Genomic DNA, 20,821 nt, shown 5'->3' with positions numbered 1-20,821 from the left:
TCTATGGTTACCAGAAACAGAAGCACGTGCGCGAGACAGCCATTGCTTTGCTAGTGCTAATTGTTTTTCTGAATGACGTTAACAGTGGCTCCAAATTAAATAGTGTTTTGAATCATCACTGTAGAGATAAAAGGATAACTTTACCCTATATTTTACTTGTTTATTTATTTTCGTATTAATGAACTGTGTCTCCCCCTGCTGTAAAAACTGCAAACTAAAGTCAATTTTAATAGTCATAAAACAGAAATTTCTATAATTGGATCAAAACCGAATACTTATTAAAATAAATCCCGAGAGACACATGCACAGCTGTTGTAGGTTTTGTTTATTGATACAAAAAAACAAACAAACAAAAAAAACATTTGCACAAAAACAACCATATATAGTAACAAAATTTAAAAATATATAAATTTATCGATAATTATAAACCTTATCGCCTTCCAATGTAGTGTTTTTAACAGGAATAAAGCATTTAGCACATCAGGCTCACTGCATATTAAAAGACAATATTGGCAATATGACATGCTAGTTATATGATTAATGTTTACTACTGTACATCCGGAACAGCGTTTGCTTATCAGTTGATTTGATTATATTTCATAGCGTTCAAAAGAAAGTCACAGTCTCAAAGAATCTATAAACAAACAAAACCAAACAATTTACAAAAGGATACACAAATGTTAATACAGAATACAGTGTCTCCACTCAACCTGGAAAAGTGAATTCAGGCATTTCTAAGCACCTTTCAATGATCCTTTCCTTTGCTCATGCATGCAGAGCTTTTTTGCCATCATATTCTTATTTTCCTTATATATATATATATATATATATATATATATATATATATATATATATATATATAAATTTTAGTCTAGATACACATCTAATGTTTTGCTTGACTAAACAATCTTATTTCTCATTGCACACAATTTCTTAGTGCTGCATTCAATGTAGATATATTTGCAAAGACACTTTAGCTTCCGAATAATGCAATATTTCACTTTTGCACACTTTTATGCTTTAATTGAGCTTTAGATCATATTTATTGTCACAGAATTTGTGTAGATATTTAAATCTCCAGACTGCAACACAACCTACTGATATTTCAAGGGATATAACTCCACATACACACAAACATATTTGGGCACCTTAGCTATTACATAAATAACATAAATTACTTAGATTTTGACAAGAGGTGCATACTTAACATGTAAAACTCATCCTGCCCATTTATTTGTTTTTTAACTAGAGCTGTTAAAGCTAAAAAATGAAAGCTCCAAGCACCTAGGAAATGAGAAATTTACACCCATCGCTTAATTTTTTTTTTTTTGCTACGTGTCTGCTTCAGCTTTTTAATATATTGTCAGGAGGTTATGGACGTTCATGCTGGGTTTAGACTGACTGGACATTTGAAATGAGCAGTGAAACAATAACAGTGAGTAATCGAGATCTTTTAGGTTTTATCATGTAGCTGTTTGACTGATAAATATGCAGATACATAAAACACAAAGCTATCAAAATATAGAATATGTACAGGTTGCATATCCTGTCAAAACTCTCCTATAATAACTAAGAAGATCGAAAAGATTGAACTTTTTAAGCCAAATATTTTGTTTAGAAGATCATCTGTGTAGATGGACTAAATGGTTTAGACGGATCTCTCAGTGTCATCTACATTCAGCTCAAGAAAGCAAGGAATCAGAGATATGCATCAGACAAAGATTTTTAAATGAAAACATTCCTATATAACCACAATTATGATACATTCATAAACTTGCTATTTTAATTGTACTTTTTATATAATTAAAACACCATTCGTCAAGAAGTATGAGTATTCAAGTTTAAAATGAGAGCTCAAGATATTTTTGATAATATTTACAGTTATGATTATCAATCTGTGAAAACTTGTTATTAGGTTAACACACTTTATCATACAACAATAAATGTAGGCAGTAATGAGCACCTTGTGACTAACACTGACTTGTTAGTATTACTAGTAATGGTGGAGAACTAGCCACCGGTGTAATCAAAAGAAGAATGTACCGAAGCAAATGTCAAGACAGAGAAGGTTTTTTGGCAGTTTCGAAGCACTGGTTCTGCCTAAGATATGAAGACAAGACCAAAGTATGAGATAGTGGAATGGTCTGTGATCTAGAAGTGCACAGAGCTTGGAAAATAGCACCTACTCACTAGAAACAAGTACCAAAACTGGTAGTGTGCGTATTTATTCAAAAGAATAGCTCACCCAAAAAATGAAAATTTGCTTCGAATTTACTCATCCTCAGTCATCCAATTTTTACTTGAGTTTGCTTCTTCATAGGAACAGATTTGACTTGCACACCAATGGATCTTCTGCAGTGAATGGGTGCCGTCAGAATGAGAGTCCAAACAGCTGATAAAAACATCACAATAATTACTTGAGGACTATTATGATGTTTTTATCAGCTGTTTGAACTCTCATTCTGATGGCACCCATTAACTGCAGATGATCTATTAGTGAGCAAGTGATGTGATGCTAAAATTCTCCAAATCTGTTCCTATGAAGAAACAAACTGGGTGAACTGTTTCTTTAACCAAGAGTGGAGTGACCCCTGAAGTGGTCACATTATAGTGATGATTTAACTGCAATGGTGAACTATTGTACAGTCTTAAACACAGAAACAACATGAGAATCTGTGCTCCAAATAACAATTTAAGTCAACCATTTTACCCAGTTTTCACATCCCAGAATTGTCCAAGATTATTTCACCTCTTTAAATGTGTTCTTTATATAGACAGACACATCTTTAGTGACGTCTATTGAACTTTTTCCTTTAATCCTTGTTCGCTTATTATTTTATTTTATTTGTAAGTAATGCAAATATCAAGGGATGATATAAAGAAAAAAATCTTAATTAACAAAAAAGTGCAAAAGTCAACTAATGAATTAAACACCACTCAGAAGGCACACCTTAACACGGTTGGAATTAAAAAAAGCAAATAAGTGCATTTAATCATGTAAACTTATAAACAATGCAGCAAAATTAAAGTTATCCAAAAATGTGAGAAAATGTTGTTAAGTGTGTGAAAATGCAACAACCTGTATGGGACCGTCTGTCTCTCTGCACCCGAATTTCACGATCTGAAGACATGCACTGCTCGAACCACGTACTGTCGGCAGATGGGACACTCGTTCATGCGTTTCCCGCACTTGCTGCATGTGACCATGTGGCCGCACTCCAGCAGAACGCAGTCAATGGGCGAGTCCATGCAGATCTTGCACAGGTTCTCCTCCTGGCCGCTGGGCTCAGCAGGATCAGCTGGAACAATGGTGAGGAATTCAATTATCAGACACAATTCCAGGAACTGTAATATAGCATTTGGGGGCTTTTTGCTACAGAATCCATAAAACATACCTGCTTCTGTTTTTGTATTTGAAACTGAAAGTAAAAGAAAGTGCAAGAACATCAATTTCAGTAAATTTGAAGAATAACAGTATATAAACTTAGAATGATTTAAGTTGCAGTACTGTTCAAAAGTTTGGGATTGGTTAGGTCTGTAAGAATTGTTTTAAAAATAAGTCTCATGCTCATCAAGGCTACATTTATTTGATCAAAATACTGCACAATCAGTAATATTGAGAAATATTATTACAATATAAAATGGATAAAAATCTGTTTTGTGTTTTAGTATATTTTAAAATGTAATTTATTCCTGTCATGGCAAAGCTTAATTTTCAGCTGCCTTTACTCCAGTCTTCAGTAGCTTTCAGTGTTGCCAAGTCTGCGGTCTACTTTAACACTTTTGTCGCAGGTCGTTTTTGACATCTGCCGATTGAAGCGACTCCAATAACATGATATTTATCCCCTGGAATCCAAATTTTATCAGGGGAACCCTGCCAAAAACATGTATTTATAACCCCGGAATGCTATTTTTTGCATTTGAAACCTTGAAAAACCCCTTTTTTTAAATTGGGCGGATTTTCTAGTGAAAACCTGGCAACCTTTGTAGCATGACATTTCATATGACATTTTTTTCTCATCATTATTGCATATACATTTTTTTTCCTTTTTTTTTTACGAATGTTTGTTGTTTGAATTTAAATTTTGTTTAATATTTTGTAACATTATACATGTCTTTACAGTCACTTATGATCAACTGACTTCATGCTGGCTGAATACAAGCAATCATTTCTTTCAAAAAATCTTCCCGACCCAAAACTTCTGAACTGTAGCGTATATAAACCAGGATGTTTTTTTAGTTGTCCATTTATCATTACACACATGCTAAACAATAACACTGATATTTCTCTCTTAACAAACAAAACTGCAATTTTTTGGTAACCAGCCCAGGTCTTTAAGCACCAGACAACAATATCACTATGATGGTTTCACAGTGTGCATGCAGAAAGACGTACCCAGGTTGTGAAGGTCTTTCTGATCATTAAAGAGGAGGGTGACCTTCTCCATTAGTTCCCATTTCTCACAGCAGCCCTGGTAGTTCACAAAGTTACGTGCCAGAATCTCCTTCAGCTGCCGCACGCTGAGGCCTTCGATGTCTTCCACCCTGCTCAGGTCAGACAGAGAGGCTCTTCTGCTGAGCACCAGCGTCTCCTCACTGTCTGTGGACTAAGTGAAGCGCAGATAAAACACAATTATATCTGGACAAGAGGCTATTACAACTACTACAAAAATACAGTATGTTCCATCCATACCTCTTCCTCATCATCTTCATCATCTTCTTCGCCCTCCTCATCTTCTTTCTCCTCCTCATCATTCTCCTCATCTTCCACCTCTGTGAGGGCTTCAGATTCTGCAAGAGGAAGGGAAGACAGAGGAGGCACAGATGGCTGTGAATGGGATTCAGCACCGCCGCTGCCTCTGGGAGTTTGTTGAGCCAGCACCAGCTCCACCAGCTCCTCCTTCTCTCGGCACATCTGTGTGGGGGTTTCGTGCAGGTGGAGATAGTCACGGAGGTCCTTCACCTTCAGCCTCATCAACTCGGCCCGTTCAAAGAAGGTGCCGTGGAGCCGCTGACAGGTGTGGCACATCTGTGGCCGGAGGTCCATCTGCACCGAGCAGCGGCTGCAGAAGCTGTTTTTGCAGTCCATGCAGACATGCTATGAAATGGATTGAAATCAGCAAAAATGCTCAAATCCAGTTAGAATTTATATGGACTTTTTGCTTTAATAGTAGGATTTAAGTAGATGTAACCTGATTTACCGTTCTTCCGGTGTCAAACTGGCCTCCGCAGGCCTTGCACAAGTGTTCGGGTGGTGCTGGGAGGGGGCTGGGGCCCGAGTTTGTGTAGGCCTGGTGCCATGAGCTGCCGTTTTCTTCCACGGTGGCGGTGATGTCCACAAAGAGCAAACTATAATAGAAGTTCTGCACAACCCATCCTGCCCATACAAGAAAGTATTACATACAAATATATAGACAAATATATGTGTCTAGTTATTCTAAGATTGGATTATTTATTCTGTGAGTCAATATATGTTTGTATTTGCTATTAATAAATATTTCCCAACAGGAAACTAAACTCTGATGTATCACTCTGATGAAGGATTTGTAGAAGTGACCCTTGTATTAAATTAAGGTCTATATGTTTTAAGAAACATTCCAATATCGATAAGCCAGATCAAACTGGACACATATAAATAACAGTCAGTGTAAAAATTTCATCTTCATATTAAGGTCAGTCTAACCTCTTTTTGTTTCCCCTCAGAAAGTCTACAAGGTAAAGAAAATCTATCTGTGACACTTTTCTTTTTTCTTTTACCTTATTGAGCATTTTTATAGGGTTATCAACCAGTATTAATTCTATACTATTACAGAATATGCTAATATTTTGCTTACATTTTTATATCTTCAGTTTTGGTTATGTCTTTTGTCATTTTTATCTAATCCTTTATATGTGTGTGTATATATATATATATAGAGAGAGAGAGAGAGAGAGAGAGAGAGAGAGAGAGAGAGCACATACATTTATTTTAATTCTTTTTTAGTTTTCTACCTATTTTTTCATCTAATATTTATGTTTTATTTGCAACTTTATGTAAATTAAGCAAAACAATTTGAAAAAAAAAATTGTATAAAAAAAACTACTGTTATTAAACGTGTTACTATATTAAAACACGTGGGACAATTAGAGAATAATTTACTATAATCTGAACAAAACAAAGTAAAAATGGCAGTTCACGTCGGTCCTGCTCTTCATTCAAAGAAGTATTGATAAAGTGCAGTAGTTCTGCGACTGCTCTATTGAGAATTATTGTGATGCAGTAAGACATTTACATGTGTGCAGCCTACTAAGACTGCTTTGCTATGATGGGCGCTTATGATGTCCAAAACTGCTGTCTAGACAGGCAGAACACTAGGTTTTTAGAAATAGCAATATACTGTATCTTGCAAAATATAAGATAACTGAATGCATATTAAATCTTACCCAAAATATCCGTTCCAACGTCCTGTTATAGCCATAAAATATGTCTTTAATCGGGAACGCATAAACGATAAAATACTAAATGAATGAGTACACTCTGTACAGAAATACAGGTGAAATCGCTCTGCAGTTCCCTTGACTAACGCAAAGAAGTGTGACGTCAGAACGTGTAATCACGCGAGAGAAGCCAGGGTTTCTTCCAGTGTTGCCATTTCCGCATAATTTTATTATTTTTCTTTAAAAATAAATAAATAAAATCAAACAGCATGAGCATAATATGTTATACTTACATTAACAAATTACCATTTTTATTAATTAATTTGACCTTATTGTAAAGTGTTACTTGATTACCATTGTAAACACACCACAATACATTTATATATATATAATTATTTTATTTTATATTTATTTATTTCTATATATATATTAAAAATAAATAGAAATAAAACAATAGAAATAAAATAATTATATATATATATATATATATATATATATATATATATATATATATATATATATATATATATATATTAGAAATAAATAGAAATAAAATAATTACCTACAAATATTAAATACCAAAATATTTGAAAGAAAATTATAACATATAATAATATAGAGAGGCATTCCTTGATGCTTTAAGGATTGGAATAAAGGTTTATAAAATAAAATATTTTTACATGCCCCCAAAAAATTGATTTACAAAAAACTTATTTCTCTCTCTCGTTTTTCTCAACCTCAATTCTAGCTGGATCTGGCAACAGTTCCCCCCCTCCTCTCTTGTTTTTTTTTTTGTTTTGTTTTTTTCTCCTCTCTTGTGGTTTAGTGATCATCAGAGTTATACTGCCATCAACTGGGCTGATATTACAAGGATGGACGTATATGTTTCTTAAATATTTACTCCAGAATTCATTCCAATTTATTTTTTCTTTCTTTTTTTCTGTTTCTTAAACGTATTTGTTTAATTACGGCTTAATGTTATGGTGAGAAGATAGATAGATGTAGCCTACCACCGTAATTACTAAATCACATGGAGAATCTCTATCTTAAATATATCTGCAAATCTCATCAAGGCCAATCACACACAAGTAACTTCCTCATGCAACAGATCATGGATTTATGTATAATCTAAAGGAGCTGGCAACTAGGGGAAATGGTCCTCTCTGCACCAGAAGAGTGCGCAGTTGACTAAACTTGCATTGAGAACTGTTCAGTGTCCGAGCAACATTGATCTAGAGAGAGAGAGGTCAGTGGATCAGAGATGACCCTTCAGCAGTGCTTTTGGTGCGGACTAACACATAAACTGTATAAAAGCAGGGCTAACACATTAATCAGGTTACTTAATTACTGCAAATCCTGTTTGAGGCGGCTGTTGGGTGTAACAAGTGGATTGTGACAACGTGGTAAAGGGAGAAGAGCGCGCATTATCAACAACCACACGATGTGGACTGGCGATTCATTTTCCTTTTGATCTGACACCAGACCATAGACTGTATAAAAACAACACCAGACTAATATCGTCAATGATAATAAGAGTAAGTATCTCAAGTAAACGGTTTCAGTACTTTTGTGAGAGGAGGCAAATGTTTTGCGAGAGAATTTTAATTTCCAAACGCAAAAACATTTAAATATAATTTTTCCTCCCATCTCGTATTTTCTTCCATCGCCATGTTCCTGTAGTGGCTTCAGAAGTAACAAAGCGGCAAAATGAATAAATACGTTGTTAGTCTATAATAAATGTCAAATTGAACTTGGTTGTTATTTATTGGCGTGAACTTCACATGATGAATTTCAGCCCCCATCATAACCTCTTCCAATCATCTTTATTTTAGACAATGAATTCATTTTAAAATGCATGACGACAACATAATGAATTTAAGAAGTGAGTTTTATTAATCACAATACTGTTCAAGAATTCACACAGGATTTGTACTGGCCCCAAATCAATGGGACACGAATTCAGCAAATGAAATATGTTTCAATTAAAATTCCAGCTGTCTCCAAACCAACCACAAATGAGTCAAAAACATCTGAGCTCAGCTTCAAAAAATGTTGCTCAAGAGTTACAAACAAAATATAAAAAGAAAGAGAAACTGAGCTGAATAATACTGGAACTGGAGAAAATGCTCTTTTGGCAGTCAGTATTTGGTACAGCTCTCCCTGCTTTTTTTTTCTTTCTTTCAAACCACAATATTTGTCATTTTCTGTTTCCCTCACACTAGTGACATATGCAGGGATATTGGGCTGTGCTCTGTTCTCCTGAAACATTATTTCATTCTACATTTAGGCACTAATACATAATAAAATATCTACTCGATGAAAAAAAAGGAATTCAACAGGTCTATTTACAAATATATATATACAGTACAGACCAAAAGTTTGGACACACCTTTTCATTCAAAGAGTTTTCTTTATTTTCATGACTATGAAAATTGTAGAGTCACACTGAAGGCATCAAGGGCTATTTGACCAAGAAGCAGAGTGATGGGGTGCTGCGCCAGATGACCTGGCCTCCACAGTCACCGGACCTGAACCCAATCGAGATGGTTTAGGGGTGAGCTGGACCGCAGACAGAAGGCAAAAGGGCCAACAAGTGCTAAGCATCTCTCGGGGAACTCCTTCAAGACTGTTGGAAGACCATTTCAGGTGACTACCTCTTGAAGCTCATCAAGACAATGCCAAGAGTGTGCAAAGCAGTAATCAAAGCAAAAGGTGGCTACTTTGAAGAACCTAGAATATGACATATTTTCAGTTGTTTCACACTTTTTTGTTATGTATATAATTCCATATATAATTCCACATGTGTTATTTCATAGTTTTGATGCCTTCAGTGTGAATCTACAATTTTATGAAAATAAAGAAAACTCTTTGAATGAGAAGGTGTGTCCAAACTTTTGGTCTGTACTGTATATATATATATATGTATGTATGTGTATGTGTGACCAAAACAGTGAACGCAGAACATTATCATTCCTCTCAAACACCTGTTCTTTTCTAAATATTGACCTGGTTAAAGAGCAATTAATTGGATGTGAATTAGAAACAATTGTTCTGCATATTACAATTAACTACTACAGCATTTAAAGATTGGAAACCTGCATTATTGTCACTGTCTACAGAGGAAGGCACTTAAGAGGAATGATTTCTCTTTAGAAGTTTTCTGAGAACATGGCAGATATAATAAAAAAAAAAGTTTAACTCATAAAATATTATCAGTAGCATTCAATTTGAGCTGACTGTACTCTTTAACGTCTTCAAAATGAAATGTGAATAGTCCAAATTTATTCATAATCACTTCTATGAAAGAATATGCAAGTTTACATGGGTTAAGGATGTTTTTTGTTATGTATTTAATAAGGCAGATCCCCTCTCTCCCATGAAAAGATTAGTTTTCCAAGGAAAGATTGTCATATTTGCCTCATTCAACATTTGGTTAAACCATAAACTTATTATGCACATTGCAGCTCACAGTGGATCTATATACAACCAATACACTTAACCAACAAACAAACCCTGTTAAGTTAAAAAGTAACATAGAGAGTGTCTCTCTCTCAAATAAGAAAAAGAAAAGACGTAGAGAGAGAGAAAAGAAAATTATAATAGAAAAATAAACAACCTAGTCAGTATATTCACTATATACAAGATAAACAACTAGAATAGAAGGACACTTCAAATCAAGGATACACAGCACTGGTCTTTCAAAATATTCTCCAGCTTTTTTGCTGGTGTTTTTCTGAAGATACTCACTGTCTAAATCAATCTACAAACATGAACATGGAACGTCCTTTCACTATTAACATAAAATCCCAGCAGTATAGTAAGTACTGTACATAAGACCTTTGATTGAAGCCAGTGTCGCTGGATATACAATTGAAAGATTTTGAAATCTAAATGGAAAATAAAACATCCACACGTCCAGTGGTCTGATACATTGTCTGTTTGTTGAATGAGTAAAACAGAGGATGTGAACTTGGTGGAAATGGTTTCATTCACAACCAAATTAGTCTAAAAACCAAAAAGTACTGGCTTCCAGGTTAGTATTTTACAAATATTTAAAAAAGCAAAACTATTTTTTTTTTCTGTAGGCATTTGAAAATATATTCCATCAAAAAATATTCTGACAAATTTACCTAGTACAAAATAAATGTTATCGAAAATGACAGAAGAATTTGAGGAAAACGTTTTCTTACTGTATATTGATTTCTACTGAAATTTTCCAATAGACAACATTTTTGAAAAAAGGGGTGTAAAAGTTCAAACAAGTAACATCTCTAAACAGTGTCTTTAAACAGTGATCAGACATGATTATTTGTCACCTTTGGCAAATACAAACTGTATTGTTGCAGATATGCCGTGAAGCGAGGCACGTGCAATGGCAGCTCTGACGTTGATGTCCTCATTTGGGGATTTGTGTCTGCGAGGTATAATAGCGGCAGTAAATTTCAACGTAATTCCGCATTTCTTCCATCACCCGTCTTCCTCCTCTCAGATGACAAATGAGGATTTGTGTCGGAAATCCCCCTGAAAGAGAGAAGATTGAGTGAAGGAGGTTTAACTGATTCCTGTCTTAAACTGCTAGACTTTCCAGGAGATTTCTTAAGCACTTGGAAGCCTTAATAAAAAAAAAATTAAAATAACATCTCTTTATTTTCCTATACCTCATTCTCTGTTTTGACATAGTCCACTCCATCTCCTTTTTCTGGAGCTTTGTAACTGAGGAGAAAAAAATAGGAAATATTAGTTTTATCTGAAAAACATTTTAAGCCGACAGTCACCACTATATCACACTTGTATTTATTAAAACCAAATTTATTTCAAATATCTGAACAGACTTAATGTGATGTTAAGACTGAGCTGGAAACATTCAGGAGCTCCTTGGGTGATGAAATGGAAAAAAGCCATTAAAAGGGTGAGTCAAAACTGCTCTGGGACAGAGTGTGACTTGGATGGAAGTGGTGTGCTTACTTCTTCCCCGTCTGCTTCTGGCTGGTGAAGTAGCCACGTTTATAGGCACAGAAGATGCCCATAGTTATACACAGAAGGACGGTCACCACGACCACTACACCCAGGATGATTCCAGCAATGTTGATGTCATCTACAAAAAATAAATAGGCACAGCGTGAGATCATGGCTTTGCGGGGTGTCCTGTCACATGTGAAAAGGCAATCAAGATACGTACAAACTTCCATCATCTGTGGTCCACATTCTGAGAACCCGGCCTCGTTCCTGGCTCTGCAGTAGTATTCTCCAGCGTCCTCCTTCTTGACCGCACTGAATTTCTGAAAATCATAATAACAGTGTTTTAAGTTGACAAATCATTTTGCATAAAGATTGGGCACAGTAAGATTTTTTTTAAATAAATTACTATTTTTATTTAGCAGGGATGCATTAAATTAATAATAAAAAAGGTAAAACACATTTATAATGTTATAATAGCAGTTTTAAATAATAATTGTATTTGTAATTGTACCAAATAATAATGACATTTCATTTTAACTTCCTATTCATCACTGTTTCTAGAAAAAAAATATACAAGCAGTGCAACAGATATTTTTTCAGCAGCAAATCTACATATTAGAATAATATCTGTAGGATCTGGAGTAACGGTTGTTAACATTTAAAAATATATTACAATTAAAAACAGTATTTTAAATTATAATAACATTTTACTGTATTGTTGATCAAATAAATGCAGCCTTTGTATGCACAAGTGAAGAAAAAAAAAAATTAAAAATGACATTAAAATTCAACACCAAACTTTTGAACTGTAGTGTATTTGTGTTTCTAAGCAGCAGTAGTAACCTTTCAACAACACTATCAATGGTTAAAAAGCTTTTTTTTTTCATCAGTGAAGATGAAAAAAAATGCATTTTAGAAATAATTAAATGATTTTAATTAAATTAATATCATGTAATCTGTTGGCTAAAATATGACAAAAAACAAAAACACTGCAAGATATTAACAATAACAATGTTTTTTGTGGATTAAACATTTTAAATGAATAAACTAAATGTTTTAATATTTGGTTTACTTTTGAACTCCTGCATCAACTAACATTTTTTTTCAGTGAAATAAATTGAAATGCCAAAAAAACAAAACCTAAAAGCATCTTTCTGACTTTGGTACGTATGTTATAAAAGTAACACAGAGGTTGTTGAATGAGGCTCTGGCAGACCTTAAAAGACACACAGTAAACTCTTCAGAGGTTGTCTCCTCAGGGGGAAGTGGCTGTACTGCATCGCTGTTCAAACTTTAAAAAGAGTTGTGAAGGTTGACGGGGGCACAGAGTACAAATGGCGGAGAATGGCACTCTGGAATGTGCAAATGAGGACAGCAGATTCCCTTCTTGGCTGAGCCCATCGCACATCAACTGGCTCCCCAAAAATATCCCTATGCCTACCCCATCGCCTCTTTTTCCAAACTCACCAGAGTGCCCATCTGTCTGCTCAAGGTGTAAGTGGAATTGAAGAACTTTGGGCTGCTCTTAGGATCCTCTGGGATTTCCTCCTTGTTGCGGAACCACTGGTAATGGGACTTCGGGTAGCCCTCGTACTCCAAGCAATGCAGCTCTGCTGGTTTGCCTACCGGGACGGACTTGGGTACGGAGCATCTGGGCACGACGGGTTTCACTGTATGGCACACAAGAGAATCATCTTAATGTTACAGCACATACAATAGCATCCTCACACACGTGCACCTTATTGACTCTGACTGCAAGCATCCTGACCAACTGAACATGCTGCTCTTTCCGCTTTTAGACCCCTGATTAAACTCAGATGCAGTTTCAGAGGTTTCCTCATATAGCCCTAAACACGCCCTGTAGAGTTAGAGCAAGCATCCTCAAATGTGCGCCAAGGGTGGGTGCCTTGGCTCACCGCTCCATCTCATGTTACGTCGAGGCAGTTGGGAAGTACTAAGAATGCTACGTCTACAGCTAATTCAAAGTCAAAATCCTATCAATAGTACAGTATGTATACTAAAGACCTGTTTCAGTACATGGCAATCAATTGATGTAGAATTATTTGAGGGGAACCACTCACCTCTTACAGTGAGTGATATTAAAATCTCATCAAAGGATTTCTGGTCATTTGGGGCAGTGACTTCACAGCGGTAATCAGCAGTGTCGGCTCTTGTTGCGTTGAGAATGACCAAGGTCGCAGATTCTCGAATACTCGCTCTCTTTTCCAAGTCACCTGGAAATAAAAATAAAACAAGTGAGAAGACACATAGTTGGCTGAAACAGGTGGATAAAAAGCTGTTCCCACTGTGGTGTTCATAAAATACGGGACTTAAAAATGATGCTCCAAAATTCCTATTAAACTGACAGAATGTCAGAAAACACTGCACAAACGCTTTAACACTTTAAAATAAGTTTCAATTTAGATAACATTTAAAGTAACAGTTAAACAGTTAATAGCTAACCTGAACTAACAATGAACAATACAACATTAATTAAATCTAGGTTAATGTAAGTTTTTTAGGACAATTATATCATATTAATAATTTATAATGTAATAAATACTATATTATCCCTAAGAATCCAAATTAACTTAAAAATAATGAACACTGTAAAGGTATTGTTCATCATTGCTAGTTCAAGTTAAAAATTGCATGAACTGTTAAGCTGTGATATTAACAAACTGAAATGTATTGTTTAGTTTCATATTTTTTTTTAGATTAATCTGGGTTAATGTACACATTTATTACTTTTCTATTGTTCATTCATATTTATTTATAGTACTGTTCATTTATGTTCCATTAAAATGTTCAAAAAAATTCTGGCATACACTTCTGTTCAAAGATTTTACTTTTTTTTTTAAAGAGAAATTATTACTTTTATTCAGCAATTCAGAATTAAATTGATCAAAAGTGACAGTAAAAACATTTTTAATAATAATAATCAAATAAATGCTGTTCAAAAATAAAAAAATCCCTGAAAAAAACAAACAAATTCTGTTTCCACAAAAATATTAAGCATCACAACTCTTTTCAATTTTGTTTCTTGAGCACCAAATCAGAAAATTAGATTCATTTCTGTCGGATCATGTGACACTGAAGACTGGACTAATGATGCTGAAGATAAAAAGTAGTTATTTTAAATTGTAATAATATTTCACAACATTACATTTTTTTACTGTACTTACAATCAAAGAAGTGCATCAGAGTAAAAAAATAAATAAATAAAAAATCCCAAACCTTTGAATAGTAGTGTAACCAACATTATTAAATGCTGTAGAAATTTACTGGTTTTCCATGTTAAAAATTGCATTAACAGAATGTTAGCAACTTTTTATAAAGTATTAGTCGATGTGTTGTACAGCACTGTGTTCAGTATGTGTTGAATGCTGTATACCTTACCTGCTATTTCTTTATCAAAGTATACATAACTGGGCTCTCCCATCTTAATCTTCTTCCATTCTATTCTGGGATTAGAAGTGGAGATTGACTCTATCATGCAGGACAGCTCGACCGCTGCATGGGGAAAGACAACGAAAGAGCTTGTGAGCAGCTCCAGTGGCCTGTTTAATGTTAGAATCAGCAGCTAAAGGCTGCTTGAGAGCAAACTATAAAGCCTTACATTCAAACTCATTGACCCATGGTTTAGGATTCCTTGTCTTAAGGATGACTGCAAAGGTGTTGATGTAACCTGCAACGAGAAGGCAGAGAAAAACATCAGTTTTATGTTGAATTAACAACTTGAAATTATGGGGGTGTTGTTATGGCCTAAACCACACGTGATATTGGTTCCACTGTACTCCTCTAAAGATTTCTGAAACTCAATTACCATTCGAGCCCAGCGGCCAAACCCTCCACCCTGACAGCACACATTCTTCGCATCACTGTGAGCTGTGAACGGATATGTTACCAGCCACTTTTAGTTTCACTCTCACAACAAACATCACTTATGTAAAAGCGTCCCACCACAAATAATTGTGTAGACTGACAAGCAGTCGTCGTTCTGTTATGAATAACAGCTGACTGCTTTAAGAGTGAAGGCCAGAGGGCTCGCTTCAAATGAATCTAGAAGTGAAGTTCATTCTGTAGGTTCACAGAAGAAGAAAAACACTTGCTATATATGCATAGAACATGACCTGTACATCTCATCACTTCCTCTACCGCTTTAAAAGGTTACAGGCTAATTCCTTATTAAAGGTTGGTTGGTTAACAGCATTTTAGAATTTGGGTCCACCATGGATAAGCAACTGAAGACCATTCAAATATTACTACTGTATATGTCTGTGGTATTTTGGTGTCATAATCTTCCATATAAATAGCAAAAACATTTTTATTTTATTTTTTCTGAAAGAGCATTTATTCAGGGCACTGAAATTTTAATGGCCATCTGATTGCTAGGGATAATTTTTTATGAATCTTTGATGATTGTATTTTAGGCCAAGGCTCTTGAGAATTCGTCCATCTAACACAGAAAAGGCTAGTGATACAACAGACGTGGCTGCAAATCTGACAGTGTGTTGTGGTAAAAAGTAAGAAGGACAGTTTAAAGAAGACTGTTTAAAAAAAAAAATCTGTTGAGAATATGCATTTTTATTTTCGTTTTCAACAACAAGAGAGCAAATACACATTTTCACAAATTAAAAGAATAAATCAGAAAAATGGCTCTGGACAATTCTCTGAGTGAGTCTGAGGCTGTTTCATGAATCTTTTTAATTAAATCATTAAAAAGAATCAATTCATAAGCGTCACATCACTGCTCACACTGTACAGGAAACACACCCTAGTTAGATCCAGTGTTATTTTTGTATTATTTTCAGTCAAACTTAGAAAATATATAAAAAGCACTCTTCTCAATTTTCTTTTATAGTTAGATCAGTTAAGCATGGTTGAATTAGTGTAAATAGTTTTTAATTCAAAAGCTTTAAAAAGAGGTGCAGATCAATGCAATGATAGAATGGGAAAGGATGCAGGATGTGAAAAAAAAGCACTACCTCACACACAATCACATCCACACATGCTTACATCCTCTTTTACAATCACATCCAGCATATGGAGGTCACAAAGGCCACTGGCCACTCTGTGATGTTACGGCCCTTTATCTAATTTGGCTCGTTAAAACACATGTAAGACAAGGACCGTACATATTAAGAATCACAGACGATTGGGTGAGGTTTCAAGGTGTAAATCGTTTCTTTTAATGAAACAAATGAGAGAGCGCACCAACAATAAACAATAAATCAAACTAATAGTACAGGTAGGGCAGCAAAAAGGAAAACAGAAAACCTGACTATCTAACTCTGTAGGCAAGATCTTATCTGCTCCCGAAGAAAACAACAAACAGAGTGAGTCTTCCGGGCCACTGCTTTCCTACGCTGTGTTAACTAAATAATAAAAGTGATCAAAGAAAATACCTACTACCTGACTTGAAAATAACAAATAACAACTCAGTCCATGATCTGGAACAGTCGAGGCGAAGATCGTGGACCACTCGCCATGAGGCAAGAAACCCCAGCTGTCACTGATCAGAAGGGTGGAGACAGCTAGAGCAGCGAGAGCAGAGAGAACCGAGAGAGACCAGCCTCAATTCCGGACCAGCTTAAATACGGGGTTTCCCATGATGTCATTCATGACTGCACCTGCGATCTCAGATAGAACAATTAACATTCAGTAATTTAAAGCACCACCACATAACACCCTCACCCTTAAATAATTAATTGTAGGGTGAAAATATATATCTTACCTCAGAGACTGCAATTAATTTAGATGCGAGATAAAGCATCCGCAACCACGTTATCCTTACCCCGAATGTGACGAATGTCAAGCTCAAAAGGCTGTAGGAATAAACTCCAACGCATCAAACGTTGATTGTTATTTTTCATCCGATCAATAAAAATCAAGGGATTGTGATCCGTGTAAACAGTCAATGGGTACGAAACAGAACCAACGTAAACGTCAAAATGTTGAATAGCAAGAACAAGGGCGAGAGCCTCCTTCTCAATAGTCGAGTAACGTCGTTGATGTTTATTAAATTTACGTGAAAAATAGCAAACAGGATGCTCGACGCCAATGTGATCTGATTGAAGGAGAACAGCTCCAGCACCAGTGTTACTTGCATCAACAGCAAGAGAAAATGGAGTAGTAAAATCAGGAGCAGACAAGACAGGAGAATTAACTAAAAGGGCTTTAATTCTCTCGAAACTCGATTGACAAATCTCAGACCATTTAAATGGAACCTTAGGACTAAGAAGGTCGGTTAAGGGTGAAGCAACTACAGAAAAATTCTTACAAAAATTTCTGTAGTACCCAACCATACCCAAAAATCGACGAAGCTCACGACATGTATTGGGCACGGGAAAATGAGTGATGGACTCTACCTTAGACTCAACGGGTCGAACTTGACCGCCACCAACAATCTTTCCCAAATAAGTGACCGTAGCTCGGCCGAATTCGCACTTCGCTAAATTAACCGTAAGGTTAGCTTGAGACAAACGACTGAAAAGCGCGTCGAGTTGCTCCACATGTTCTGACCAAGACGCGCTGTAAAGGACCAAGTCATCCAAATATGCTTCAACGTTATGCATGCCTTCGAGGACGCGATTGACCACCTCTGAAAGGTTGCCGGTGCGTTTCGTAAACCGAAAGCCATTACGGTATAATGGAGAAAATTATCTGGTGTTACGAACGCACTGATTTCTTTCGCACAATCTGACAACGGCACCTGCCAGTATCCTTTAAGCAGATCGATCTTCGTAACGAACACAGCATTTCCTACATGATCCACGCAATCTTCCATACGAGGCAATGGATAACTATCTGGTTTGGTCACAGCATTAACGCGTCTAAAATCAGTACAAAAACGAAATGTACGGTCAGGTTTTTTTTACAAGCAAACAGGGTGAGCTCCATGGACTAAAACTTTGCTCTGCGATGTCATTCTCAAGCATGAAGGTCACCTCATTTTGCAACAACATTCTCTTTTCAGGACTTACCCGATATGCGTGCTGTTTAATAGGCAACGAGTCACCAATATCGATGTCATGCTCTATTAACGAAGTACGAGATGGAATATCAGAGAACAAATTACTGTACGTCTGAATAATATTAGTCACATCAGCTCGTTCGGCAACGGTCAAATGAGAAAGGTGCAAGTCTAAGGTTCGAATGATCTCAGAATTTTTTAATCTTCCCGCAACCAGTTCGGTAGAAGGAAACTCTACATCCTCCTCGAAAGAAGAATCATCACCGCTGTCCGATACAGCAGAACACAATGGGTGAATCGAAGATTCAGGACTGGACAGCGCCTCAGTGTCAGGTATATCAGCACTGGACAGCGCCTGTCCTCCGGCCACCGGAAAGTCTGTGGGTGAGACAGTTAACACAGCCGACTTTCTTCCAGACAAATCTGGCGATCTCTCAAAGTACGGCTTGAGCATGTTAATGTGACAGAGACGAGTTTTCTTTCTTCTGTCTGTCGTCGAGATAACATACTCAAGCTCACTCACCTTTTCTTTCACTCGATAGGGACCATAATAACGAGCCTGCAAGGCAGACCCAGGCACTGGCATCAGCACAAGCACCTTGTCACCAGGAGTAAAGCTACGAAGTTTAGCACGACGATCAAAATGCTTCTTCATTCGTTGCTGTGCAATCTCTAAATTCTCTTTGGCCAATTCGCATGCACGATGCAACTTAAAACGAAAACCTGAGACATAGTCAAGTATGTTATTTTGAGTTATATCACTAGTCCAATGATCCCGAATCAGCTTCAGTGGGCCACGAACAGTATGCCCGAACACTAACTCGGCCGGACTAAAACCTAACGACTCCTGCACTACTTCTCTCACTGCGAACATGACCATAGGCACTCCTTCGTCCCAATCTTTTTGAAACTCAAGGCAAAACGCACGCAACATTGATTTTAAAGTCTGGTGGAACCTCTCAAGTACTCCCTGACTTTCTGGATGGTAACAACTTGAGGTGCAATGTTGGATATGCAGCTGAGCTAAAGCTTGCCTGAACACACGGGACATAAAATTCGTGCCTTGGTCCGACTGAATAGTACGTGGAAGTCCAAACAGTGAAAAGAACTTTATAAGTGTTTTTACAATCACTGGTGCAGTGATTTTACGCAGAGGAATAGCCTCTGGAAAACGCGTTGACGTGCACATTATAGTGAGCAGATATTGGTTTCCCGACTTCGTGCGAGGCAAAGGACCGACACAATCGATCATCACACGCTCAAATGGTTCACCGATAGCTGGAATAGGATACAACGGAGCAGGTGAAACATTCTGGTTCGGTTTTCCCGTCATTTGGCACACATGACAGCTTCTGCAATAACTTGCTACATCAGTTTTCAGGCCAGGCCAGAAAAAATTTCGGAGTATTCGATCGTACGTTTTATTTACTCCTAAGTGACCGGCAAACGGGCTATCATGCGCAAGACTCAAAATTTCTGAGCGGTACGAGGAGGGAACTATTATCTGTTTGACGATTTGCCACTCATCATCAGCAGATGCAGTAGGTGGTCTCCACTTCCTCATCAACACTCCATCTTCTACAAAGTATCCTTGCGATACGTGTTCGAGTTGCTCAGCAGGAACAACAGCTTCAAAAAGGGATGACAATTTCTCATCTTTCCTCTGTTCAACCATAAGCTGCTCGCGAGACAGAGACAATTTAGTAGGCCCCATAAAATGTTCATCTAATTTTTTAACGGCACTATCTGAACCGTCAACAAAATTTGAACATTTCACTTCACAAAAATCAGAATTAGAAAAGAATGTATCACTCAAATCAAAATTACACTCACTTTCTGATTCAATAAGGTTTTTATCTTTTAGTCTCTGAGTCATAGCGCGAGTAATAGCACATGAGGGAAAAACCTCAGGATATTCCTGAGCTAAGGCATCAGCAACAGTAAGATACAAAAAAGGATCATCAGTTACCTCAGGGCTAGCAAAAACTTTTCCTCCCGCTAAGTCATTCCCTAAGATAAACGTGACATCTCGAACGGGAAGACATGGTCGCACTCCAACAACAACACGGCCAGACACAAGGGAAGATTCAATTTCGATCTCGTGCAAAGGTACCTTAACGAAGCCCATCTCAAATCCTTGTACTAAGACACTTGAACCAACAGAGCTCTCATCAGACAACAGCAATATTCCTTCCAGAATAAAACTCTGCGCAGCGCCTGTATCACGAAGTATCTTGACTGGTTTGCGCGAAGCACTACCTGACAAAGATACAAATCCGTCCATCAAAAACGGCACATATCCCTCATTTTCACACCTGTCAGCTTCCGAAGCCAACAACTCAAGTCCTTCCACTTGTGGCATGGACGTCATCAATAAACCTACCGGTTTAGGAACACGGTTTTTCTTTTTGAGCACACTGCACTCAGAAATAATGTGTCCTCGTTTCTTACAATAGAAACAAACGGGTG

The 20,821-nt window shown here is 36.6% G+C and overlaps 2 protein-coding genes across 3 annotated transcripts in view; both read right to left on the bottom strand.

Moving 5' to 3' along the window:
- Positions 1-2,739: 2,739 nt before the first annotated feature.
- On the bottom strand, positions 2,740-6,564 carry LOC132130541 (E3 ubiquitin-protein ligase rififylin-like). 2 transcript variants are annotated; one of them, XM_059542271.1, is made up of 6 exons: positions 6,424-6,564; positions 5,193-5,377; positions 4,694-5,098; positions 4,397-4,607; positions 3,396-3,419; positions 2,740-3,299 (listed from the first exon to the last, which is right to left on the bottom strand). In XM_059542271.1, exons 3-6 carry the CDS (start codon positions 5,087-5,089, stop codon positions 3,115-3,117), a joined length of 816 nt encoding a protein of 271 aa, XP_059398254.1. In that variant the 5' UTR covers positions 5,090-5,098; positions 5,193-5,377; positions 6,424-6,564; the 3' UTR covers positions 2,740-3,114. The 2 variants fall into 2 exon arrangements, with proteins under 2 accessions (XP_059398254.1, XP_059398253.1); XM_059542270.1 differs by having other exon boundaries at positions 5,202-5,377.
- Positions 6,565-9,750: 3,186 nt separating this feature from the next.
- Positions 9,751-20,821, bottom strand: part of LOC132130338 (junctional adhesion molecule 3B-like) — a 328,210-nt gene continuing 317,139 nt past the window's right edge. The window contains exons 3-10 of the mRNA XM_059542024.1: positions 14,996-15,064; positions 14,776-14,889; positions 13,458-13,610; positions 12,844-13,046; positions 11,597-11,696; positions 11,383-11,512; positions 11,076-11,130; positions 9,751-10,938 (exon numbers count right to left, since the gene is read on the bottom strand). Coding sequence (XP_059398007.1) covers positions 10,903-10,938; positions 11,076-11,130; positions 11,383-11,512; positions 11,597-11,696; positions 12,844-13,046; positions 13,458-13,610; positions 14,776-14,889; positions 14,996-15,064 — 860 coding nt within the window. The 3' untranslated portion in view covers positions 9,751-10,902. The remainder of the gene's footprint in view (positions 10,939-11,075; positions 11,131-11,382; positions 11,513-11,596; positions 11,697-12,843; positions 13,047-13,457; positions 13,611-14,775; positions 14,890-14,995; positions 15,065-20,821) is intronic.

Source organism: Carassius carassius, chromosome 47, assembly GCF_963082965.1.
Source record: "Carassius carassius chromosome 47, fCarCar2.1, whole genome shotgun sequence".
Classification (NCBI taxonomy): Eukaryota; Metazoa; Chordata; class Actinopteri; order Cypriniformes; family Cyprinidae; genus Carassius; species Carassius carassius.
Note: the sequence above shows the minus strand (reverse complement) of the source record. Positions and strands in the feature narration are given on the sequence as shown.

What these genes read in the sequence shown, in the direction of transcription:
- LOC132130541 (XM_059542271.1), bottom strand. Translation starts at nt 5,089, where the DNA reads ATGGACTGCAAAAACAGCTTCTGCAGCCGCTGCTCGGTGCAGATGGAC. An exon ending in ATGAAGATGATGAGGAAGAG is followed by an intron (nt 4,608 to 4,693) that starts GTATGGATGGAA and finishes CGCTTCACTTAG; the next exon opens with TCCACAGACAGTGAGGAGAC. An exon ending in AAATACAAAAACAGAAGCAG is followed by an intron (nt 3,300 to 3,395) that starts GTATGTTTTATG and finishes CCATTGTTCCAG; the next exon opens with CTGATCCTGCTGAGCCCAGC.